The sequence below is a fragment of the Patella vulgata genome, chromosome 3, assembly GCF_932274485.2.
Source record: "Patella vulgata chromosome 3, xgPatVulg1.2, whole genome shotgun sequence".
Taxonomy (NCBI): domain Eukaryota; kingdom Metazoa; phylum Mollusca; class Gastropoda; family Patellidae; genus Patella; species Patella vulgata.
Window position 1 is genome coordinate 58707413 of NC_065881.2, and position 27285 is coordinate 58734697.

The window sequence follows — 27285 nt, forward strand, 5'->3', positions numbered from 1 at the left end:
GTTTCGTAAATTATTAAATATGAAAAAAAGAAGAGGAAAAAACATCATCGAATCGTTTCTGTAAGGTGCTGCTTTCTTGTATGATTTTGGTCTATGCTATTATCCTGAAGTCATACACATAATAATTATAATTGTTTGTTTACACAATAATTTACGCAAGCAAACATTTCTGCTTTCTCACTGAATCGTGTAGAACTCACTGCGCATGTACTTTCACTGCCCGCCTTGGGTTCGCAGAAGAACTCATTCAGTTTTAGTCTTTAGTTTATTAATACTTCTGCCATGTTGCGACGCAAAACCCAAAAAGAGAGCATGAAGAAGTCAGTATTCCTCACCCATGAACAATGGCAGTACACAGGAAAATCTTATAAACGAATTGGCCAGGTTTGTATGGGTCTATTACGCACACTCTGCTTCCTCTATTCGACTTTGAGGTTCTCTACACTTTTGACCGAAAGGTCGTGTCAAACTTTATTGCGAGAATTTCATGCATTCCGTATTTTCTTTTAAGGCGGATTAACATATTTCCATTCACCATTCCCCAATAATTAGTAATAACTTCGTTATTATATTCCTTAAACCACAATCTTTATAAATAATTAGCTGTAAAATACGAAAAATAATTCATCATTCTACAAACAAGTATAAAAAAGGAAAGTAAACATTCTTTTAAATCATTAGATGTGTACATTTTACAAACACAGAATAAATGATTTTGATATAGAATAAAACTAGCACAATATACATTAATATAGCTTGTATGAAATTAAATGTATAGATACTTTGTTCCACAATAAAACCATAAATTAATAAGCTTACAATCAGGTTTTCAGCTCTGATAATGACAATCTTGAGCCATTTTGGTTGATGTAAAAAAAATGTGATTATACTCGTCCCCAGAGAAGATTTTTTAATCATGTCGCATAGGCTATGGAACACTGGAATCGCGAGATATAGTCCACTCTTTTTTTGTCAACTAGTGGTTTACTTTTCTTAGACTAGAATTAGAAAAGGTTATCTCATAACCAGGAACCATGGTGGCTCAGTGATTAAGACATTGGCTTGCTAACCCAGAGGTCCCATGTTCAAATCCCTATGTTGGCTGAGAAAGTTTATTGGGATTTTCCATCATGGTTCCCCCTTGTCAGTTGTGTAGGACAGAGCCTGGCAAGGGACAACGTATAATCCATCGGATGAAATGAAAAAACAAGCCCCTTTGTACACATTGTCATGAATGTACAAGATCCCTTGGCAGTAAGATGACCTTGATTAGACTGGCAAGTGTAGAATGTAGGAAAATATTTCCGTGCTATTATGAGAAGACCCAAGATATTTAATTATCAGATGACTGAAATTTCTGAGATTAGGAATGGCACGGCACTGGACGAGTGGATGTCATTTTTACCAACAGCAATATGGTGCTTAGCTGTCTTGATGTCCCTGTAACCTCGCTGTGCTACAAGCGATTCATGTACTCATAAGATGAAAGGCATCTGTCAGTTAATTCTACATACATGTCATAACATATTCAATGAGCTATTATTGGGCATCTATAAAACTTACTGAAAAACACAGGCTGTCCAGTAAAACGTGTTCATCCAAAATCACATTCCCCTAACTGTGTACATTTATACTCATCACTATGTTGGTCATTGTTGGGATATGTCAACATATGTATTATAACTCAAAATCAAATAGAATGTTGCAGTGTTTTTCGACAGGGTCCGTTGGGAAATAGAACCAAATATTATGTTTAAGGACAACTTCGAGAACTACATAACAAATGAAATGAACTATTATTGACAATAAATGAAATATACTATTCAAAAAAAGTAGGGGATATTTGATTTTGGGGGCATAATACTAAAATATGCAAATGACTACGAAAAAAGTCACTATAGAACCTAACAGAAGAAACATTTCCAGTTACATGTGACGCCCAAACGCACCAATAGCTACCGCATGGAATGCAGGTGATGCTTGGGATCATCATGGGGGTCCAACCCAAGATTTGCACGACTCTGACTTTGAATGTTACAGTCATTGTGGCATTGAATTCCAGGGTGGAAACATCAGTTTAATTGTTTTAGTGACCAGAAAACAAATTTTGATATGCGTCGGCTTACCCAAAATGAAAGGTTACGTGCCCTTGGCATGCTACAGATCGGCACAACACAGGCGGTTGTGGCGCGGACGATGAATGTTTCTCAGTCTGTCATAAGCAGGCTATGGTCCAGATACCGTGATACACAATCTGTACAGGACAGACCACGCTCAGGTCGACCAAGGGCGACAACTCAAGCCCAGGATCGATTTATCCGTACCTTGGCCTTGAGAAATCGTGTCATCTCAGCAAATCAGATCAGCGCTCGTCTTCAAACAGACACTGGTGTGAGAGTGAGTGGCCAGACGATTCGGAATCGACTGCATAGGGGTCACCTTCGCGCCCGACGTCCTCGCGTGATCCCTTGTTTGAGAGATCATCACATTCAGGCAAGACGTCGTTGGTGTAGGGATCGTCAACACTGGGATAATCGACGCTGGAGCAATGTGATGTTTTCAGATGAGTCAAGGTTCACTGTTGATTTTTTGGACAGACGTAGGAGGGTGTGGCGTCGTCGAAACAAGCGCTTCCAAGACGTTAACGTCATCAGACATGATCGATTTGGGGGTGGTTCTGTTATGGTGTGGGGAGGCATCACTGTTGCTGGAAGAACGGCTTTACATGTTGTTGCAGGGCGTGTTACAGGCCAGTACTACCGGGACAACATCTTGGCAGTCCATGTTGTGCCGTTCGCACGACGTCATGGCCGCCGTTTCATCTTCCAGGATGACAACGCAAGATGTCACAGGGCCAGGATCGTTACAGGTTACCTCCAACAACAGAACATCACCACATTACCTTGGCCAGCACCGAGTCCCGACCTCTCCCCCATCGAGCATGTCTGGGACATGCTTGGACAGAGGTTACGTCAACGTCAACAACGTCCTGCCAATGTCCAAGAACTTGCTGCTGCGTTGCAACAGGAATGGGACAATCTGGACCAAAATGACCTTAGACGTCTCATTAGGAGTATGCCACGTCGGATCAATGCTTGTTTGGCAAACAGAGGAGGATTTACCCGTTACTGACTTGGTTGTGATGCTGTGGTAACTTTGCTGTTTGACCCCGGGTATCATTTTACCCTTATAATGGTCAGTCTGTGCCGTACTTAGTCTAACGATCATTTGGAATAAATCGATGAATGTGAACTTCATTTCATTTTGTCATTTGTTTCTTCGTCAGTTTCATTAGGTGACTTTAATAACACTTAAAAATCAAATATCCCCTACTTTTTTTGAATAGTATATATAAAATTTTGTTTGGTGTGGAATCCTTGCTCGTTAGTACTTAAATGTGGATGATATTACTGTTCGTACATGTACATAATAGAATCTTTAAGTGAGGTGTTATAACACATAAGGCAAAATCAAGTTTTTATACCAAGACATGAGAACCCAACACTTTGAATTTGAGAGAATGGGTTGGTTGCAAACCATGATTTTACTGGGCAGACATTGGGGTATAGAATGTGGCTTTTAAAAAGCTATGGTCAGTCCACATGTGTCTCTTAATGTTCTGTGGAAGATGCAATGATATGGTTGACACCTGATGAACACTGAGAACACATCATGTTATTTCAAGAAACTCCCCGAGTCGTCACCCTAAAGGATAGATGCCATCGCACTACATGTAACTTGACACTGGCAGTCACATATCCAACATCTTTATATTCTAGGGCTGCCGACAATCAACATCGCAGCGCAATTTGTGATACACATTTTATCCGTTGCTAATCAAAAATTAAACTGCGAATCATTAATATGCCTGTCATTTTTGGATATTGACACAAAGATCATCCACATTTTGAAGGCTAGAAAGAAGGCTTTTTCAACACTTTCATTGTGTATAAAATGTCAAATAAGATTTAATAAACAAAATAGATGATGAAAGAAGAATATATTGAAAATTTAAGTCAAATTACTTTATTCTGAACATAGTTATCACCAGTGTAATTTTTGACTAGAAATGGGATTGAATTCCATCTTCACCCATTCTTAATATGGCTGATCGTTTGATTGACAGGTGTTAACTCCACCTACATAATCTCTGCTGTCTTTTGTCTGCTGTCATCATATCCGAATTTGTGTTTTACCTTTTTGGATTTTTATACGCCCACATTGAAATGTGGTTGTATATTGTCGTCGCCCCTGTCCGGCGTCCACAATTGCTTGTGGACGATCTAGAGGCTAAAGTTAATATCCGATTGACTTTAAATTGATACAGTGTTTAAGGTCATGAAACGAAGAATCCTATTGATTTTCAGCAATTTAAGATAATTCTTGCCAGAGTTATGGCCCTTGATCACTTTGAAAAATCTTGTGGATGCTCTGGAGGCTAAAGTTAATATTCGATTGACTTTAAATTTATTAACAGTGTTTAAGGTCATGAGACGAAGAAGCCTATTGATTTTCAGCAATTTCTGATAATTACTGCCCTTGATCACTTTGAAAAATCTTGTGGACGCTCTAGAGGCTAAAGTTAATATCCGATTGACTTTAAATTTATACACAGTGTTTGAGGTCATGAAAATAGAGTCATATTGATTTTCATTGATTTCGGATAATTACTGCCAAAGTTATGGCCCTTTATCTCTTTGAAAAATCTTGTGACGCTCTAGAGGCTAAAGTTATCCGATTGACTTCAGATTGATACACAGTTTAAGGTCTGGAGATGAACAAGTATATTGATTTTCAATGAATCTTTATGACTTGAACAGCTAAATCCATGATGTTAATAGTTTCGTATACTAAACGTTAGCATGGGACAGAACTTTATAAAAACCAAACAAATTCTAATGGTTTTCTGATAATTACTTTATGAGTTGTTACTCTTAATCAGATTTTAATGTATTATAAATGTTTCATTACCGAAAAAAAGTAAAAATATGCGACAACTCTTGTTGACTGCCTGGACGATATAGCTGTGTCGGCGTATGTTTCGTTGCCTGGCAACCTATCTTTATAACAATTGGACAAAATGAGTGAGATGGGTAAATTTTCATTCTTACTTGTATTTCGGGCATGCATTAAATCAATTAAATATAGGACATAATATTATAATTCAATTATGATAAATCTATAGGTATACACCAGTGGGGTTGTGTCTATTGGGGAAATAAAAATATTTTTATTGATATTAAGACAGAAGACCTGTCCCGTCTGTATTAGTCATCACATGGTCTCCAGGAATTGTATAATTTGTCATTATCTGTGTTTAGTTTATTGCACTTTAAATAGTTTAGATGTCATTTGTTAAGGCATCCCTCAACAGTGGCCTCTCTTCGTACACTCTATCATTTAGACTCGATCCGGGAGTATGACGTCAATGTAACGGTTTATCTCTGCTCACGACGCCATTTAAAATTAAATCAGTCAACGAAATCCTGTTTAAATCCAAGCTGAATCCAAGCCATCCGTGGGTCTACAGAGTTGATTTTGTGCTTGTTGTGTAAATAAAGATCTAATTTATAATTTCTATGACATCTAAAGCCTAAATAAAGACTTGCAATAATCATATTTAGCTCTTGCAAAATGTATGTTTAAATAATTCCAAAATTTTAATGGAGCCACCACTTCCGTTTTTATTTTCGACCAACCAGACCCCTCTATGTATAGAGTGTTTAATAAGTCTCGATGGCCTAACTTTATTGTTATTGGTAATATGTCGTTATATTAATTTATTATTATGGTGTTGTGTTTGACAAAGTTTGTCAGATCTTTTTTAACAGTAACTTTGTTTTTACTAGTCATAATTAAAGTCATATAACACTAAAAAAAAAAACTTGTTTACAAATTACATCAATATGTTTGATATCTTCTCTAGCTTCCAAGTATTCCTATAAAATAACCATAAATCAGTGCATTCTTAATACAGTGTTTAAAAGAATAAAAAAAAAAACGAAACCGAGGTTTTTTGCCACAGAAAAACCGAAACCGAAAGAAAATTTAAAAACTGCACATCACTATTTTCTAAGCAAGATTTCTAACCTACATGTAACAAAGAAATAACATTTAAAATGAGTGGGGCTTCGGAAACCACTGCCAAGAATTGGCATCAGACATAAGACCTGACCAAAAGTCTACATCATATTCACAAACTGTCACAACTACACTGTACATGTGGCACTGGCAGTGCTTTAAAAAAAAAAAAAAAAAAATCGAAGAATGAAATCTAATCATTTTCCAAATTTGATTAGCAGTTTTTCAGTTTCAACATAAAACACCTAAATAACAAGATTATTTTAATTTTAATTTATAACAAATGATTAGATTTCATAAGATTTTTTAGAATTTTAGCACTGCTACAGGTAGCCGTGAACATTTCTGAATGTAGACTTTTGGTTAGGCCTTATGTCTGAAGCCAATTCTTGGCAGTGGCTTCCGAAGTCCCACTCATTTTAATTCTTATTTCTTCGTTAGAAAACAATTTCGTCTGCTTTATATCGTGTGTTACTATTTTTGTTCAGTCGGACGCACTGATTCTAATTTTTGATTAGCAACGGACAAAATATGTATCGCAAATTGCGCTGCGATACTGGTTGTCAGCAGCCCTGTTGTTATGAACTAAAGTAATATCTTGTTATTTAGGTGTTTTATGATGAAACTGAAAAACTGCTAATCAAATTTTAAATTTGTGAAAAACTGCTAATCAATTTTTAAATTTGCTAATCAAATTTGACTTTTTGATTAGCAGTGCTGCTAATCAATTGTGAAAAATTACCGACAGCCCTGGCATGTTCACATGTTGCCAGGTTCTCATACAGCTTCTATTAGTGGTCCACATAGGTTCATCAGTTCTGATACACTTTGTCATCAACTACACTACATGTATATCGGCCTGTTTTTCTCAGACTTGCGCTGGACCAATTCTGACTAGGTGCCATTGAGACCACCGTTTAAGTTGGCAGTGCATCACCGACAATGGTGATTACAACAATAACATGTTTAGATAATTGTAAAATTTTGCTTGATTTGAGATCTGCTTAGTTACATTGTATTATACAGCCACATTGAATGTACCATAGTCACATTGACAGTATTTATGTTCAAGGGACGCAAAATGTGATCTGATTTTCAATAATTAAGTGGAAAAATTTTAATGTGACAAACATTACAGACTTTTTGAACATTTATAGCTGCCGTATGTTTCATTGTCTGGAAACCTATTCTATACTTTCAGCTTCCATTTCACATTTTGGCCAAGACCTCAAAGATTGAAAATGTTGCTGAAATAATAAGTGAGTTAGACACTTACAGTGTACAGATTGGGTTTGATACTACAGATTGTGTACAAAAATTGAAGGTAAGTTTAAGTTCTGGTGAACTCTGGGCATATGGAATAGGGCCATACATGTACATTACTTGTCTATGAATCATATTGCTGGGTGGGTTTTCTCCGGGTCATCCGGTTTCCTCCCACTGCTAAAGACCCCTACGCGCAAGCGAATTATTGAAATAAAATTAAACCATATGTTAGTCCCGAAATGACCTAGTTTGTGTCGAATGGACGTTAAACCCCATTTCTCTCTCTCTCTCATATTGCTGGGTGGCATGACTTCATGATTAAGTCGTACAATTAAAACTTTATTGGATAAGAGGAAATTATAAAACCAAGTTAATTTTATTACAAGAACTGAAAGGCTGTTATTTTTTCTATCAATAAACCACACTCTGATTTTATTGAAAACACAAATTATTTGTCAAGTGACTCGATGAACGAGGCTAGACATGTTCCACAAGTCATGTCAAACAGTGACCCCATATCTGGAGAACATGCGCAATAAATACTATCGGTGAAGACTGGAATAACCAGACGCTAGAGATTGCCATTCAATTGAGACGTCTGGCGTATTTTGCCGAACATAACTGATTTGAAATTACAGTTAAAACGAAAATGATTGAATGTAAATCAGTTTATATACATTCATATTACATTATTATATACGGTGCAACCCATTTGTGTCAATTTCTAGGTCCAAAATATTAGCGATTTAGCTTCTTTAAAGATGCATTAAATGCAAAAGCTAGATCTGCCTTTTTTCTGGCTACAAATAAATTATTATTTAGACATTTATTCACATGGCAAGCCCATAATCCTAGACAATAGGATGGCTTAGATTGTGAATGGATTAGACAATGATCGCTATATACTAATACATAAATCTTCATTAATAATTCATTATGGAAGATTAGGTAAAGAGCTGGTGGTTCTCACTACAATAGTTAAAAACTAGATAATGTAAAGGGAATTTCAATAAATTCGTTATTGCACATTGTGAACGCTCGAACGACAAAAGTTATCAACCGATCTTTATGAAATTTATATGCATCATTTAAATTAGTACAACAAAGAAGAATTTCAGCATATTTCCATCAGTTACATCTAGAGTAATGGCCCTTGTTTCACTTTGTTGAATTTTTGTGTACGCTCTCATGACAACAGTCATCATCCGATCTGTTTGAAATTGATATGCATCATTTAAATAAGTAAAACAAAGAAGCCTATTGAATTTCAACAATTTCCGTTAATTACGCCGTGAGTTAGGGCCCTTATTTCACTTTGTTGTACCTTGTGAATGCTCTAACGACAAAAGTTATTATCCGATCTGTATGAAATTTATATGTATCGTTTAAATTAGTAAATTGAACAAGCCTATTGAGTTTTAGCAAATTTCCGTTAATTACATCTAGAGTTATGGCCCTTGTTTAACTTTGTTGAATCTTGAATCTTGAACGACAAAAGTTATCACCTAATCTGTATAAAATTCATATGCATCATTTATATTGGAGAAATGAAGAAGCCTCTTGAATGTCCGCAATTTCCGTCAATTACTTCAAGAGTTATGACCCTTGTTTTACTTTGTTGAACCTAGTGAACGTTCGAACAACAAAAGTTATCATCTGATCTGTATGAAATTTATATGCATTATTTGAATTCGTAAAACGATAAAGCCTGTTGAATTTCAACAATTTCTGTAGAATACTTCCAGAGTTACAGCCCTTGTTTTAGTTTTTAGAACCTTGTGAACCCTCAAACGACGAAAATTATAATGTCATCTGTATGAAATTGTCTATTAAGTTCCCCTAATTACCTACAAAAGAATAAATATGCGACAACCCTTGTCGACTGCTCGGACGAATTAGCTGCTGTGGGCGTATGTTTTGTTGCCTGGTAACCAATCTTTTGATTTAGTTGTAAGCAGCAGACCGAGTTCTAATCCAGTAAATACTGCAAGCTAGTGATGCCATCGAGAGTTGATTATGGTCTGGATAAGTTAATTAATGTCCAATTAATAATTTAGATTACATTTCAGGCCTAAAGAAGGACCTATTATTGACAGATTAAGTTCTTGCATAATGTATGTTTAAACATGCATTATCATGCAAGAGCTAAATCTGCCTATTGCAGTTCTTTCTTTAGGCCTTAAGATATTATCTAAATTAACAATTAGACATTAACTTACCAAGACCATAATCAACTCTCGATACCATTAGAATGATGCAATGTTTTGTGGTGGATGAAATAATTATAAAATGGATAATCGAGACTTTGATTATTATTATTGTAACAACTGTAGTAATGATGATTGAGGCTAGCCCAAAATTAAATTGCTAATATCTTCGTTCAGAATGAAGCAATTTGACTGAATTTTCAGCATATTCTCTTTTCATTTACTATTTCTTAACTATTATAGCGAGAACTGTCAGCTCTTTATCTATTCTTGCTATTGCCCCTTTAAACAATTACATAGCTGCCACTTGTGGTTGTGGAGACTGACATTTGAACTGAAATCAACACAAAATGTTTATTATCATGGCAATGGTAATTGAAAGTCGAGAATACATGCCAAATGTCTAGTTTTGAACTATTGTAGTTTATAGCAAGAACAGCCAGCTCTTCATGTAATGCATGTCACTTTATTTCTTCTTTTCTTAAATTGTAATTGTTTCTTTATATTTCTGTGTAGATGTTGTTAGGAAGGTTAATGAATTTTGAGCCAAGAAGAACACATGATGAAGGACCACAAGATGAAGACCAGGATAAATTTGCTCAAATGTTTTATGAATTGGGTGGAACAGAAGTAAGTTTATTGTCCTAAAGGTTGAGACTTTGTGGGATTGTTGATTAGGGCTTTAAGAAAGTTAATCCTATCAAATTTTCAACTGGCGTGGTTTCCTCCCACTGCTAAAGACCCCTACGCGCAAACGAATTATTGAAATAAAATTAAAAACCATATGTTAGTCGCGAAATGATCTAGTTTGTGTCGAGTGGACGTAAATCCCATTTCTCTCTCTCTTTCCCCTATCAAATTTCAAAATTTTATAAATCTTGGAGGAACCCTATTATATGCATTTACTCTGTTATGTCAGTTTTCATATATTATCGACAGTAGTAATTTTTTTAATTTCTCATGTTAAGATTTATGTGAAAGATTGTAGCACATGCTAAAACTTTTAGCATGTTCTACAATCTTTCACATAAATCTTAACATGAGCAATTAAAAATGCAGCTTGTTTGATGTTGAGTTCTATAAAAAAACGCTAGCATTCAATCAATATGAACAGGGGTGGATATAGGATTTTCAAAAGGGACTTAGCCAATGTGTCTGTCAGCATGTTGATTGAAAAATATTTGGAGACTTTTTCATATGATTTTTCCGAGAAAGTCAATCAAAAAGGGCAGTTTGTTACATTAAAACTTATTTCCGTTCCATATGTTAGTGCAATATTTCCATCAAAGAGACTTAAGAATGAAAGACAGCCCAGTGGATCTAGCTTGATAAATACAAATATACATTTCACATTTTTATACAATAAAACTTCCCTCTGTATCCACAAGTGATGTAAGATAGGTCTGTTCCTGCACTGAACTAGGTAGGTTGTTGTAAATGTGACTCTCATAGAGAGTTTACAAATTGAGGCTAAAAAAATGCTATAAACTTATTTCAGGTATTAGTGAGGTTGTTGATGTTTGGGTCCCTTTTCCCCAATCCTTACCGACCAAACAGAAGTAAGTATTTTTTTTTTACTATCAGCTTGTGCCATTTACTCATAAAAAAACTAGGAATGGTTCATATTGATTTCTGATTTTGTGGCAGTTAAGGATCTGAACACCAGACTTGGGCTTTAAGCATGGGTCTAGAAGGAAAATAGGATTTTTCAAACACAATCTTTACTTTAGGTTTGGCTCCACCCGAGTTGAGGTGATAGTGAGAACAGCCAATTTGCGTGGGGCCCAATACCAAGGTCTTATAAAACTTAAACATACATTATGCAAGAGCTACATCTGCCCATTGCAGGTCTTTCTCTGGGCCTGAAATGTTTTCTAAATTATTAATTAGACATTAACTCATTGACCCCTAGACTTAATTCATTATCTACTACTGTCTCTCCCTAAGCCAATTAACTAGACAATAGCTTATCTCCCTGGAGCTAATTAAAGGATTATCCCTTAATCCAATATATTGCAAAGAACACAAAATAACACACAAACTATTATTCCATTCAAAAAATGTTCATATATTCAAATGAAGATATATAATTGGGCATCAAAATGGTCTAACTTTTAAGCACTAATACAAAGTAACAACAAAGTTATTTTTTATTTAAATTCAAAAATGTTTAGCACATGCGCATTGTACAACAGGCCATAGCATGCTTTCGTAGGCATTCGTCTAATTGACGATCAAAATGTGCAAGATTTACCACAATGAGCAAATTAAAAAATCAAACTATTTTTATCATTTAAATGTCCTAAAAATGTTGAAAAAAAATCACTGAATTTAACTTAGTTTGCTGAACAAAGTTGGCATTGTATTCGCCGACCACGGGCCAACATTTTGATTTTTTTTTTCAGAGTAAGTCATATCTGGGTCATCTTCTCCGTTTATAATCCCGGAAAAAAACAATTTTCCGAACACTATTGAGATTAATATTCACATCTAAAATACCCTTTGATAAAAATCCTACAAATTCTGATTCGGAATCACTTTTCATAGCGAAGAAATTATTAAAAGAGTGAGCGCTGGGATATTACAATTCGACGAAGAGTGGCTGACATTTTTGGTACGCGGTATATCACGTATATCTTCTTCTCTGTTTCATATCTCGGAAAAATCACTCTCCCGGAACATTTGTCATTACTGAGATTAATATTCACATGTAAATAAATATCCTTTGATAAAATTCCTTCAAATTCTGAATCGGGATCACTTTCCATAGCAAAGAAATTATTAGATGAACGAGCGTGAAAATATTAATCTTGCGTACAAAATGGCGCCCTATGACACAAATTTTCTCTAGAGTTCACGACCTTATAACCCCAAAACCATTGATGTGAAGTATATGTTTTATGATTTCGATCATTAGTTCAAACTATACTCTTATTGGATAACTACTTTTGGAAAGCCAATCGTCTTTTTTTATAAATTTATTGAACAATAAAACAATACATCAAAAAGGCCGGCAGCAGCCGTTGATGGGCAAATTGTCTTGCGAGTTAACAACCTTTATAACCCCTAAACCTTTGATGTGACCTACAAATTTTATGATTCCAGTAATTAGTTCAAACTATATATTTATTGGATAACTACTTTTTGGAAGCCAATTGGCCTTTTTTGATAACTTTCATGATCAATAAAACTTTACATCAGAGAGGCTGACAACAGTCGTCGTTCGGAAAAGTGACTAGACATTAGGTAGTCGACAGGTGGCGTAAGTCGGTGAAATTCAGTAGCTAATTAGGTCGACGTCTGGCGTAAGTTGGACCGAACGAGTTAATTAACTGATCCAGGCCATAATCCACGCTCGATGGCATGGGATTTCTCCGATAATAAATAGATTAGAACGGTACAGCCACATTTTCATTTAGTTAAAAATGGAGGAGCGTGACTTAGCCTCTAACAACCAGTACAGTGGTTGCAATCATTTCACACGTCTTGTCAAACCTTCAAAGGCTAATATCTTCACTCGCAATAGAGTAATTGGAATGAAATTTTCATATTCATTTTACATTACCGGGTAACTATTTTCGAACTATTATAGCCTGATATGCACGTATTAAAGCTGTGAGATTTCAGTGTCAGAAACCAAGTATTTTAATTTTGACTGTTGTTAGGTTTGTTTCATTTTAACCAGGTAAAGACAATTCTAATTTGAAAAGAGTAGTTTTGATATAAATATATTTTTTCTATTGATTACAGTTATAACAGAATCTGAGAAAATTTTACGTTTAAAAAGCCTTGTTTTAGAAGTTTTAACAAAATTAACGTCCACGGTAAGTAAATTTTAATCGCATTTGAACAAAATTGGATTATATATTCCAAAAGCATTTTGCCAAGTTATTTTGCTGTGTACATTTTAAACTTTGTAATGCGATACAGGACAATGTTCTCGGTGTCAAGAGGATATAATTCCAGTGCAGTAGTTACATAGAGTAGTCGATATGGTTGCAGTAACAGCAGTAATGAAAAATAATAATAGATAACTGTAACAAAACTCGAGTCTTCTTTGTGTTTCGAATAGTTCTTATCACGATCATTTGATTCTCAACATTTTACTCGAAATTTATTGATTGTTCACTGCTTGTCATCGAAAATAATAACTGCAACCTAACACACAAACATGGACATTGACAATTTTACTGCTTGCAGGCATATTAAGAGGTCTGATGAGCACCTGTCATTTCATTATGTATATGTCAGTGTATCACTACATGTTTGATACCTTGATTGTGCTGTCCTATTAAATGCACTATGTAAAGTTCACTAAAAATCACACAAAAGAATCACTGTTCTTAAGAATAGATCATTTGCAGATGACGGTATATTATTTATAAAAGAAATGGATGTTTTTAGATTTGTAATGTCTTGATCATGTTATATTTCAGTCTGTTGGAGAGAAAGTTACAAGTGAATTAATGAAGAGTGATGATATTATGAATTATGTATTTACACTATTGGCTCATCCTAAAACATTTATAAATTCTTGTCAGTTAATTGAAGATATGCTACAGTCAAAGAGAGAGGTGTTAGATTTACATAGAATCAGTAAGTAATGGAACGTATAATATTGTTTTCCATTTGTTTATGAATAGCAGTATGCTGGATCATTAATTATCTGTCAAAAGTCAGCTGATATGGTTATTTAGATTATGCTAGAATAATGGTACTTACTCATAAAGAATAGTTTACAATTTTAATATTCTGGTTTAAATCTATTGGTAAAAATATCAATATTTCAATAGATTTAGTGCTAAGTGTAATTTAAATCTTGGTATGCGTATAATGAAATTGAGAATAATTTATTATGTATTATATTTTTTTTTTACAGATAACCTAAGAAGTTTGATTTGTTGCCTTGATGACACACAACTAGCCAACTTCTGCCGTATTCTTGCTGTAGCTATATCAGATCTCGACATCTATGAAAATAAATCTTCATGTAAGTTGTTGGTCTTTATTAAGTCAGCTGCTTATTCTACAAAAAGATATATAGTAATCTAATTAGTAACATAATGTTTTTAATGTCTTTTTACCTGCTCTAGGAGTTGCTCAATAGCATATTTTACCTTATCTCTTGACACAGAATATACTGTGGTGTTCTTGAAATACAGGGCTAACATGTCAGCACATACCTAGAGTGATAGACTGTGAGGTTGCAGATCTAGGTCGTTGACCTTTGGTCCATTTCACTCGCTTGTCTTATTTATTTGCCATCAAGTAATTTTTTTTGTTTGGAAGCACTAGTATTAAGTAAATTATCAAAATCTGCAATAAAAAAATATTTTCTTATTTCAGTATTTGCCCAAAATAAACAGAAACGAAGTCGGGGGTTTGTGAATCTCAGAGATATCAACCAAGGTATGGATATTTCTAAAAGAAAAAAAGTATGTTCAGGTTTTAACATGGATCTGTTCAATTTATGTTATGGAAACATTATTTTTGATTTTTTAAAAAATTTATGATAACGTGTCCTTAATTTCTGAGTTACGTTGCATTGATTATTTATGTAACTGTTATATTTGAAAAACTCTTTATTTTTCAGAACTTCTGCTTAGCATTCCTGAATTATTGCCACGTTTAGTAAAGTTAGCCATATCCAAAGATTGTAAGTTTATTTCCTTTATGTACTGATTGTACAGTGGATTCTGTCACTTTCATTATCATTTTCATGTCCTGATTTACTTCCTTATTACTTCAACCAAAAAAGTTCTGAATCATCCAGATTCTGAATATTCCAAATTAAGACATCAATCAGCGTTCCCGTCTCAATTTGCATACAATTAACATTTGATAATCTGGCCTTCAATCAGTTGGTGTTAGCCGACATGCAATCACCAATTAATTATCTGTGAGCATAATACATGTCAGTCTTTGTTGTTAACCATGATAATTTTATCTCTTGTAAGAGAGCGCTTGGTATTTGATTTGAGTTTCTCAGTCAAATACAGCAACATTATATATAAATTGCTGAGATGAAGAATCACTATCAGTATAATAATATTGTGTTTCTTATGTGTGATCGTCCTGCAAAGTGTGTCCGTACGGATGTCAAGCAGCAAATTATAGTAGATTTTGAGAAAGTTCCACGACCTAGACAGAAGGAATTAGCCGTTAAGTAATCAATTGGACTGTACTACAGTATCCAACATTTTGAAGCGAAAAGATGAATTCAGAGTGGTTTAAGGGCATCGACAAACACAACCTGTCGGTCAATTGTTCGGCCAATCGTAAGATTTGGATGACAAGTGCTATTTAGTCGACTTTAGATGCTGATATATATATTCAAAGTAAATTGTTATGACATGTATTATGTTATTGTCTTGTTATGCAATTGTCTGATATAATGTACTAAAATTTTGAATGTACAGAAAACATTATCATATTTTAAGTTCTGTGTATTCGAGGATGCATTATAATAAAATTTCCGGTATTTGAAGGTACAATAGTACTTCCGGTATAATTGAGGCAATTGAGTATTCCGACATGCTGTCTAGGCATATTGTATCAATCCCGTACAAGTCCACTGTAGTTTGTTTATTTTATTTACTTATTGTTTGTTTTTTTTTCATTTACTTGTTTTTTTTTTGTGTTTTTTTTTTTTTTACTTCATTTACTTATTGTTGTAAATAATTTTATTTATTAACTGGGGCAATTATATGAAAGTGGTAAGGAAATCAAAGATTCATGGTTTGTAGAGTGTAACATAAACAAAATACGGTTAAAAAAAAACCCTGAAAGTTTGTTTAGAAGAAAAATTAGTGTAATGATATATTATGTATTTATTGTCTGCCAACTTGAATATTCTGTATCTGATCATTATATAAATATGGAAAAAACATGTACTTGTCATATGTAGATACTCCCAGATATAGAGGTATGGTCAGTGAATTAGATTGTTGGATGGAATGGATTGAAAATCAGATGGCAGAAGAATTGTATGAAACACAAATTCAAGATGATTTTGAAGAATTTGTTGGGGGTATGATATTTTGTTACACTGAAAGATAGCAATTGGTTAAAAATTAATTCATTAGTATAGATATCTAATTGTTTATCAATGAACTATGAGGGTCGCTTACATGTAATTATTCAGTGTGTTCAGTGTGAATGAGATTGACTTACGCACTACAACTACCATCCATGCAAGATTTGAATGATGTTGTAAATATATGCAAAATAACTGGGGAAAAAAAGGATAGATTAGTTGTTAACATCCTATTGTTCTGCTCTGAACTGGGCTAATGAAGACTGGCATAAGTTAGAAAACTTATAATATTTACTTTTCCAGGAATCTCAGAACCTACTACAGAAAATGGTCCTATGGTACAACAACAGGGATTAAAAATGACAGAAGAATTAGTACAAAGAGTGGAAGTGGTGTATATATTGGGACTTTTTCTACTGGGTAAACATCGGAAAAAAGTAAGATATTCACTTATTATTTCATTGGTGACAGTATGTTATATTTTATGGGTATGGCTATGTAAGGTGAATTTCCTTCCCATTTATAAATCACAGATACAAAGCAACCAAGACCAGATTGGACATCAAAACATGTTTTAGGTGATAAAGTTGAAGAGAACTTAATTTGCATTAAATAATATCTGTTTTGTGCCACAGGTTCAAAGAAAGTTAGCTGAATTAAAGTTAGCTGCTGGTTTAAGTGATCTTTTTGAACAGTTTATCTGGAAATGTCAAGTGTATGTATATCTTCATTCTATTTCACATTTAATTGACTGATTTCTGAAAATATTTTATTTAAATTACTTACATATATCTCAGATGGATCATGTCTAGTGTTCATGTAGGTCAATCAAATGAAATGTCAGTAAATTTCTCACAATTATTCCTATTTGATTATTCTGAAATGACTCCCCAACTGTTCCAAAAGACAAAACTGTATATCTTCGATTAAAAGCAGTCGTCATTATGAATTTGATTAACTGCCTTCTTGTTTTGCTTTTCGTAGAAGTGCTCACATAAGATGGGGATTCTAATATGCTAAATGTACACCCTCAAAATTAATTTCCAGAAATCACTTGTGTGAGCACTAATCACATCTGCTCAAACATTTATGATAAGTGATATATACCATGAATTTGTTTCAGCAGTCGTCACAATACACGTCATAGATTACGTGGTCACAATGCTGCATGTGAATGTAGTCCAGTAAGTACCCTGCATTATATTTTTTTTTCCTTTGATTCTTTATTTTGGGTTAGAGGTAAGGTAGCTATTTTAATGTTAAAAAAAGGACATCGCTTTCCTTATGTCTGCTTCTTAAAGTTGGGGGCCATCTTAATCATATGAAATATTAAAATAAAGATGTACTATATGTTAGTCCTAAAATATCTTTCAGTTTAATAGATGTTAAATCCCATTTCTCATTCTTTTCTGCTTCAAAAATTGAGAGTATATCAGATGGACATACAGTGACTTTCAAGTAGTTTATAGGTTGGGTACTTTATATTCCAAACTAATATGACACTTCTTGGTTGCTTATGTATATGTTGATAATAAATTATGTAATGTTTTCTCTGTAGGAAGTGGCTTTAAAGATTCAGTTTTTACGACTGGTCCATAGTTTCTGTGATCATTCAGAGTAAGTATGAAAAAAATAACATGGATGTTTTCATTGATGCTTGAGTGGGTCAAGTACTGGTTATATTGGTGTATCTTCTCTGTAGACAAGAAATATAATATGAGAATCTTAACTAAACATACCATAAATATATTTAGATAGAATTGCTTGTGGACGCTCTAGAGGTCAAAGTTAATATCCGATTGACTTTAAATTTATACACAGTGTTTAAGGTCATGAGACGGAGAAGCCTATAGATTTTCAGCGATTTTAGATAATTACTGCCAGAGTTATGGCCCTTGATCACTTCAAAAAATTCTTGTAGACGCTCTAGAGGTCAAAGATAATTACTGCCAGAGTTATGGCCCTTGATCACTTTGAAAAATCTTGTGGACGTGCTCTAGAGGCTAAAGTTAATATCCCATTGACTTTAAATTTATACACAGTGTTTAAGGACATGAGACGAAGAATCCTATTCATTTTCAGCGATTTCCGATACTTACTGCCAGAGTTATGGCCCTTGATCCCTCTGAAAAATCTTGTGGATGCTCTAGAGGCTAAAGTTAATATTAATTGACTTTGAATTTATACACTGTGTTTAAGGTCATGAGACGAAGAATCCTATTGATTTTCAGTGATTTCCGATAATTACTGCCAGAGTTATGGCTCTTGTGACGCTCTAGAGGCTAAATTTATCATCCGATTGACTTCAGATTGATACAGAGTTTAAGGTCTTGAGACAAACAAGTATATTGATTTTCAATGAATCTTTTTGACTTGAACAGCTAAATCCATGATGTTAAAAGTTTCGTATACTAAACGTTAGCATGGGGCAGAACTTTATAAAAACCAAACAAATTCTAATGGTTTTCTGATAATTAATTAATGAGTTGTTACTCTTAATCAGATTTTAATGTATTATAAATGTTTCATTACCGAAAAAAGTAAAAATATGCGACAACTCTTGTTGACTGCCCGGATGATATAGCTGCTGTGGGCGTATGTTTTGTTGCCTGTCATTTTATTGTATGTCATCTTTATTTCTGTTATTTTTTTTTCAGCTATAAACATTTATTACTGTCCAAAAATGAACTCAGCGAAGTCAAAAGAATTAATGGTAAGTAAACAAATTTGGAAATCATTAAGCAATGAAAGTTCATATGCTATTTTATAACAGCTTATTAGATGAAATTCAGCAGCTTACTGTAAAAAAATTATTTTTATGTCTGCTCTTAGTTAAGCTTTTTAAAAGAGGATCCAGGCTATTAACATTAATAAAATAAAAAAATAATTTCACCTTTAATATTCTTAGATATAAGCCAAGTTAAAAAGTCATTTTAAAAAGCCCCATGCATCTTATTTTCTACAGCCAAAGCTGGTGATTTGGCCCTTACCTCATTAGATAATGTAAACAAACAGTTAATGTGTCGGGGTAGTAAAGGTTTGTTAACGAAGATTGTAGAAGTCATGAAGAAAGAGCCCACAACATCTACATTCAGGTAAATACATCGAACTGGATGACCTGGCGCCTGGTACGTTCGGGCATTTTTATGCGCGAACTCTTAGTTTTTTTTTACTGGCATGCGCACAGGTACTATTTCTTTTTCTTTTAACAAGTACCCAAATCGGGGATTTCGTGCGGAGGTAGTTCGGAGGTAAACAGTCTGTGAAGTACAACACTTGCCACTCTACCTGTGTATCGCTAATTATAAACCGAATGTGTGAAGACAGTTCATACATATCACTCAAAAATTTTTCAGTACAAACTCAGTTGATTCACGCTCGATTTGCTACTAAACAAACCCATCGGTTTATTTTCTCAACAGTGTGACCCGAAGTGACCGCGGATTTATTGACCTTGTATGAACTTATCCATAGCTATATCCTTACACCGAGAGAAATTATCTAGTCTCAGTGAAAAGAACCATGGTCATCTGGTAGAAAATTACTTTTGTATTTTTTGGAACGGAAAACAGTGTTTTTAGAAGCAAACTAACCTGCCGCACATGAGGAAGTCATTATACTAATAATAACAGGCGAGACCTCTTTTTGCGGCGCAAGCTTATCACTGAGTAGTAAACCGTCCACAAACAATAATATAGGATGACGAGTTACGAGTGTAGTAAGTAGGCTATAGACTATAGGTTTGAGTCGAGATTACTCGCTTTCAGTTTACTCTGTTTTTGCGATAACCAATTATGTGAGAAATACCATACTGACATTCGGTTTTTAAAAGTTGTACGCGAACTAAATGCGTTTGTTAGATACTGACAGAGCAGCCTCGAGTCGAACAATCGCCGCCCGAGCTGTCTTCGTCAGCTAGTTTCACAATATCGTGCAATAGGTGTATTAATGTGATTTTTAGGTTTAACCCCGCAAACAATGCCAAAATAGTGTTTTCACTGCTTACAGAAAACTGAAATTTAAAAAAAAAAAAATTTTATGGGGGGGACCCTCCCACACACTCCCTATCGAGCTGCCGCTCGGTCTGCGCAGCCTCATGCCTGGCACATACTGTCAACATTGTATATTTTTCCGTTTCCGCCCTTCCCCCCCACAATATATATTTCACGGCTACGTTGCGACGGTACCAGCATACCCAGTTGTTGACACCCATTACATCACTCCTGTCTAACAAATCATAAAGCTGTGGTGTTACGGTGGCGGCATAGTATTTCACCGTAACACCACAGCCACTCTAACCATTCATAATACATCTAACTATCCCTTTACAGCACTTCACTCCCTACACATTTCCCCTCGTCCTACTTTCCCAAACGTCAACAACACATCTCATACATCCAGTTCGCTGATTAACCCTTGTACCACGTCTACTGGATTCTTGAATAGAGGGTTCGGTTACTAGTATGATAACCACTAATAAATTGTGTCCTAGGTTTAGCCATGAACTCGTGCATTTAGTGTATGCACAATATTGATTTAGATTTGACTGCAAAACTGGTCCTGTGTATGCCATATGCAACCTGTTAAAGATCCCCTGATTGTTGGAGATAGAAATAAACATAGGCTGTAGTGCCACTACCTGGGCAAAATTCACTGCATGGTGTATGGCCATCTACATTAGCCTGGTTGGTGCAGAACAGGAAGACATTTAACCCTATTCCATACCTTGTCTATTGTATAAAGAGTAGTTTATAAAAACTATTAATAGTTGATTTAATGAATGATTATATTTGATTTTAGTCTTAATTTTATATTTTCTACAATATGATTGTAGATTCTGGCTGGCCAGAGCAGTAGAAAGTTATTTACGTGGTGATACATCTTACTGTGATCAGGTGTTTTTAATGAGAAGGGGTTTACTTCAGGTATGTCAATTTAAAACACCATTCTAAATTTAAAATTGAACCACAATCTTGTATGTTGTGCTGCCTTCCTGCATTTACTGTGAGGTTGGCAAGGTTTGCCATGTTTCAGTCTTTTGACAATTGCTTAATGTGATTTCGCACCTGATAAGACATAATTTTGTTATGGTTTACCGTTTTAACAGAGGCATTTAGAGAAATAAAGAGAAATGAGTTGTAGACTGGCATTAAATGTTTTGTAATATTCTTGATATTTTTTAGCATGTAGCCAGTAATATTGTTGAACATGAAATACGCCATAAAGAGATTTTACAGAGCAGTTTTGATCTTCTTGGAGAACTGATAAAATTTAACATTGAGGCCTTCAAAACATTCGACAGCATACTCAATACACCAGCAAAGGTTTGTACTTATTAGTTTTAGTTACATTGATTTATGGCTAATTTACAAATCCACCTATCAAAATTTGAAGTTGGTATAAAAATTTGACAGAATGTCAAGTGTAGTGTTCATTTAGTTTATTGTTGTTCAGTCATGTAATATATATTTGATTTTCTGTTTCACAGTTAGATAAGTTTGTAGCAACTGTTAATAGAAATTTAGTGGATTCTAATATGTTTATTCGAAGCCTTATTCTGTCTCTGGAACATTTTACTAATAAAGAAAAATGTGATGGTAAGTATCTAGTTAATTTCTTTAAACACTAATACAGAATTACCAGATAGAATTTAATGAATTGAAAAATTATAAAGCAGATTACGTAAATATTTGCAAAGAATGAAGATATAAATTTTTCCTATCATTTGTGAATAGGGGTAATTAATACCATAGTTTTCATTTGATGACTTTAGTTCTATTTTAATGTACATTATGATATGTTTATCCCAAAATAAGCTGATTATTATATGTTAAATTCATTTCCTTCTTGGGGATTAGTGGCTGTGCATGGTCTAACTTGTGCACTTTAGATCATACGGTCTGATTCAAGCGGCTTGGTTTCAGTCTGATTCTTGTACTTGACAGCTGCCTTCATTGTATCTTTTCTTTGGGTTATACAGTTTCCTTCCACTGATAAAGACAGAGCAATGAAATTATTGCCTTCTTAAGGATATACTGTTAGTCTACAAATGGATTGGTTTGTGTTGAGTGTACTTTAAACACATTTCTATTTCTATCCTTCCATATCTAGGTTAAAAAATTTACAAGATTTACTATTGTTAGTAGAATAGCTTATAATGATGTACATAAATTATATATTTACAGAATCATATGCTGAATATGCCAAAAAAGAAAGCAAGTTGTTGATGTATATAGGAGATTTTGATCGCCAGTTAGATTATTTATATAAACTAATTAAAATTATTAGTGTTCAAAATTTGACGCAGGTAATTATTACATATCTATTCTAAATAAAAATTTATTCAGTTACATGATCAAAAAGTTACATATAATAGATATCAAACTGTAATAAATGTCAGAATTCTACTTCAATTTATTTCTTCTAACTTTTTCAGGAAAATGTGAGTTGTCTGAATACAACATTAGTATTTCTTATGTTTGCAAATCGTAAAACAGAATTACCTAGTTACTTACAAGCTCTACGTGACGAAAGAGAAGATATGTTAGATGTTAATGGTTCTAGTTCCGTTATGAGAAATTTCAGGTAGTATTTCACATCTTATACATACACAATGATTAGGTGCAGTATGGATATCTTAACCCTTATGTCAAATACAATTATGTAGATTTTTCTCTAACTGATCCAATATTTGCATGATAACGTGGTGTAATAGCTGTTATTGTGTTGCAAGAAGCCACAGTGTCAAATCTCAGTAATAGTCCATGTACTGTTGATATGATTATGTATGATAATTCAACAATATTTATCTTTTGTAACATGAAAAAAAGTTTATCTTTAATTGTTCCTATCAGCTGATATGTTGAATATCACAAATCAAAACTCTCAAAGGAGTTTATTCATTAGTAATTAAAACATAATTTAATACTTTATTTGCAGAGATTTATTAGTATTTTGGCAGGACCATTACTTACATAAAGACAAAGACTGCAGTGCCTTAGAAAAGGTAATTTGCTATGTGTTTCTGCTTTTACAGAGAGTATGCATAATCATTCCTTAAAATAAAATCGTAAGCAGTGTTATTTAGCTTGTATTGAATTGCTGAAACCGGAATAAAATTTGATGCTTTTTGGGGGTGTCTGAAGAAGGGGAACTAATTTATTCATGACTTTTTTAAGAGGCAAGACCTAAAAAGTTTTAAGTTGTTTTTTTTTTTGATAATTATAGCAAAGAAATTTAGGTTAGATCTCATCTTGACCATGATATTTGAGGCTAGTAATTAGTTTGCAGATGATTGCAAAGAAATACATATAGTGTTGCATGGCTATAAATATCATTAGTATTGATTATGTTAACTTTGCACCCGTCTGCTGTTTTGTACGATTTTTTTATATTATGGATGGTCTGAAATACTATATTTGCCATTAATAAAAGAATATTGGCTGCTTTAATGAGTTTAAAATTTTATTTCAGAGTTCGCGTATTAGTTTTTCATATTGGAAAAAGACTGTGACAACGCTAGTGTGCGAAGATAAAACGGAACTTTCGGCTGTGATAAGTTATATAGATCCATTACCTGGTGATCGTACGAATTAATGTGGAATGTGTTTTATTTATTTATACTTTGTTATCCTCGTTTCGCAGCTTTAGTGTGTTGAACGCCGAACTGATAGCTGTTGTTAAAATGCAATAAGACAACCTGTGTGAACTATTCTTCTGTTGAGACAGCAGAAACACTTGTCTTTCATCAGCCATATTGAATTTTTGACCAAGCATGTTCTGCCATGAAGCATATAATTTGATGCTCTGCTCAAAATGACAGTAAATAAAGAGACGTGAAAAATGATGACAGACGAAAGATTTCCTAGAAATCTATCCCGATGATGAATTTTTATGAATTCCAAATGTTCGAAGACTTAAGAGACTAATAGAGATTGGGAGAGTTGTGTATATTAAGTGTACTATATATTTCTTTGGCTACGAGTATGACATGGTGTAGCAATTGTAAGTATTGTAGACTAAAGACTTTTGTATATAAAACTGAATTTATAATACCACAAGAAATTGGAAATACAGTTTATATGATATTCAATGAATTTTTATATGGAATATTTGTTTATTTATGAATCATTTTAGCCAGGGGTTTCATTTGAAAATTTCAAATGTTTAATAATTTAATATAAAATTTATCAAATTGTTTTCTTTCTTTTTTTTTTTTGTCTTGGTAGAGGTTAATTCTATTCCTTACTCAAGTATTAAATATTTGTCTTGTAATATATACAATATATTTTCCTCAGTCACTCATTAATTGTACAGCATCTCAAAATTAACTTTTCATACCTTCAGTCTGCAATTAACCCCTCCCCATGATGCCAAACCTGCTTTTATAAGTAAAATATTCTATAAGTTAATAGGTCGTCGTAATGAATAGAAATGGTATTATAAATATAAACAGTTTGTCTTTTATTCTCATTTATTATAACATGTATATCCTATTTATTGTTTTTTTTTTCATGTGTTCATGTCCTGTTTTTAATCTTAAATATTATTTATATTTGTGTCTTTATCAGTTCTAAAGAAAAAAGTAGTGCTATAATTATTGTCTGTTGTAATTATATGTTGCTCTAGATGGTGGAAACATCCAATAAGGACACAGAATTTATATATGACTAGTTTATGCCAGTAGTTGCATTCATAATAAATGAATCAAAAACTCAGTAGAAAATATATTTTGTCAATATCAAATAATTTATTCCTTTTATCAGATGAAATTAATTGTCTATAATCCTTTTGAAATTTTATTTCAATATCAAATTTAAGACCCATATAATTTTCTTTTTTGCCTTTCTTAACAATGCAGTTTCTTATTATGTAGTGAATCTGCTTTTTATTTGAATTATTCCATGCAGCAATGCAAACATTCTGTGAATTCCTATGCAGCTTTTTACTATAGAATCATGATTTTAAGGCCACTGTGGTTTTTATACAGGAATTAAATCTGTTTGTCTACAATATTATTATATTGTTTAAATCATATGATGTGTGATTGTCTTGTGTAAATGGATTGTTGATGTGTATTGTCCACTTTTTGAAACCTCAGATATTTAACTGTTATAATTCCATGTATGGTTGTTTGAAAACTACATTGGCCTTGTATTAAAATAATAATACAAATTAAATGGCTTTTTTTTTATCACTGATAGCCATTGATGTGTTTTTACCATGGAATGTTGAGATTTTAAAATGTTTTGTATTTATGTACTGTCCGTTTGTATGGCTGTGGAAAGGTTTTAGCGGGTATTGTTTTATGCGTGTAGTTATGAAAGTTTTCATCCATTCTGTACATTCAACACTGTACTGTATGTAATATTGTCAAATAAATTTTTATCTGTATTAATTTACATCTTTACTTATAAATTACTGGGTGGAATATAGATCAGTTTTCAGAAAACATCGAGTGACAGATTTTAGGCACCTCATAGTTGATATAAGTGATATGAATATCAATAGAACTGGTAGTCTTGACTTTTGCACTTTACATCCACGGATCTGAAGGTACAAAATAGTCATTTCCATGTTTTATGAAATTCACTATAATAAAGGCAGATTACCCAGTAGGTCATGGCTTAAGGCATGTGTTTTTGAGATACACTGCAACAAATTCAAGCCTTTGTCTGACATTGGTTGAAACAGGCATAAAACTTATTAGACACATTATATGGTGCAGGTCAAATCCTTATTGACTCAACCGAAACTGGGAGGTAACAAGGGGGGCCACGGTTCTAAGAATTCTGTGTGCCAAATGATCTTTAACATACATTACTATTGTACAGACTAGTTTGTTTTAAGTTATTTGAATGGACATACTTGATTAGTCAAATATGGGTATATCAAATGTTAGAAATGGGACTTGTGCTTTGAAAAGCCGGAGGGTTCTTATCAACTAACACTGCATGGGATTTCATTTGTATCCAGTGACCTAATGGTATTCCATGCAAATAAAGGAAAGCACTAAATTGTTACTGGTTGAAGTAGAGAGCATAATATATAGCTGCATAGACAATTTTAAGATAGGTTGCCAGGCAACAAAACATACGCCCAACGCAGCTAAATCGTCCGAGCAGTCGACATAGGTTGTCACATAATTATTCTTTTGTAGGTGATTAGGGGAATTTAATAGACAATTTCATACAGATGACATTATAATTTTCGTCGTTTGAGGGTTCACAAGGTTCTAAAAACTAAAACAGGGGCTGTAACTCTGGAAGTAATCTACAGAAATTGTTGAAATTCGACAGGCTTTTTCGTTTTACTAATTCAAATAATGCATATAAATTTCATACAGATCGAATGATAACTTTTGTCGTTCGAACGTTCAACAAAGTAAAACAAGGGCCATAACTCTAAAAGTAATTGACAGAAATTGCTGACATTCAATAGGCTTCTTCATTTTACTATTTCAAATGATGCATATGAATTTCGTACAGATTAGGTGATAACTTTTGTTGTTCAAGCATTCTCAAGATTCAACAAAGTTAAACAAGGGCCATAACTCTAGATGTAATTAACAGCAATTTGCTGAAACTCAATAGGCTTGTTCCTTTTACTTATTTAAACAATACATATAAATTTCATACAGATTGGATAATAACTTTTGCGTTAGAGCATTCACAAGGTGCGACAAAGTGAAACAAG

At 33.6% G+C, this 27285-nt stretch overlaps 1 protein-coding gene across 1 annotated transcript; it reads left to right on the forward strand.

Moving 5' to 3' along the window:
• The first annotated feature begins 194 nt into the window (after positions 1-194).
• LOC126816542 (short transient receptor potential channel 4-associated protein) lies at positions 195-25987 on the forward strand. Its single transcript, XM_050543192.2, has 23 exons — positions 195-384; positions 7283-7405; positions 10071-10184; positions 11053-11113; positions 13305-13378; positions 13991-14150; positions 14434-14544; positions 14901-14963; positions 15148-15210; positions 16462-16584; positions 16894-17027; positions 17226-17305; positions 17717-17774; positions 18149-18207; positions 19248-19303; positions 19556-19685; positions 21425-21515; positions 21774-21914; positions 22079-22187; positions 22776-22897; positions 23027-23175; positions 23530-23596; positions 24064-25987. The coding sequence occupies exons 1-23, from the start codon at positions 283-285 to the stop codon at positions 24184-24186; spliced, it is 2313 nt and encodes a 770-aa protein (XP_050399149.1). The 5' UTR covers positions 195-282; the 3' UTR covers positions 24187-25987.
• The last annotated feature ends 1298 nt before the right edge of the window (positions 25988-27285 follow it).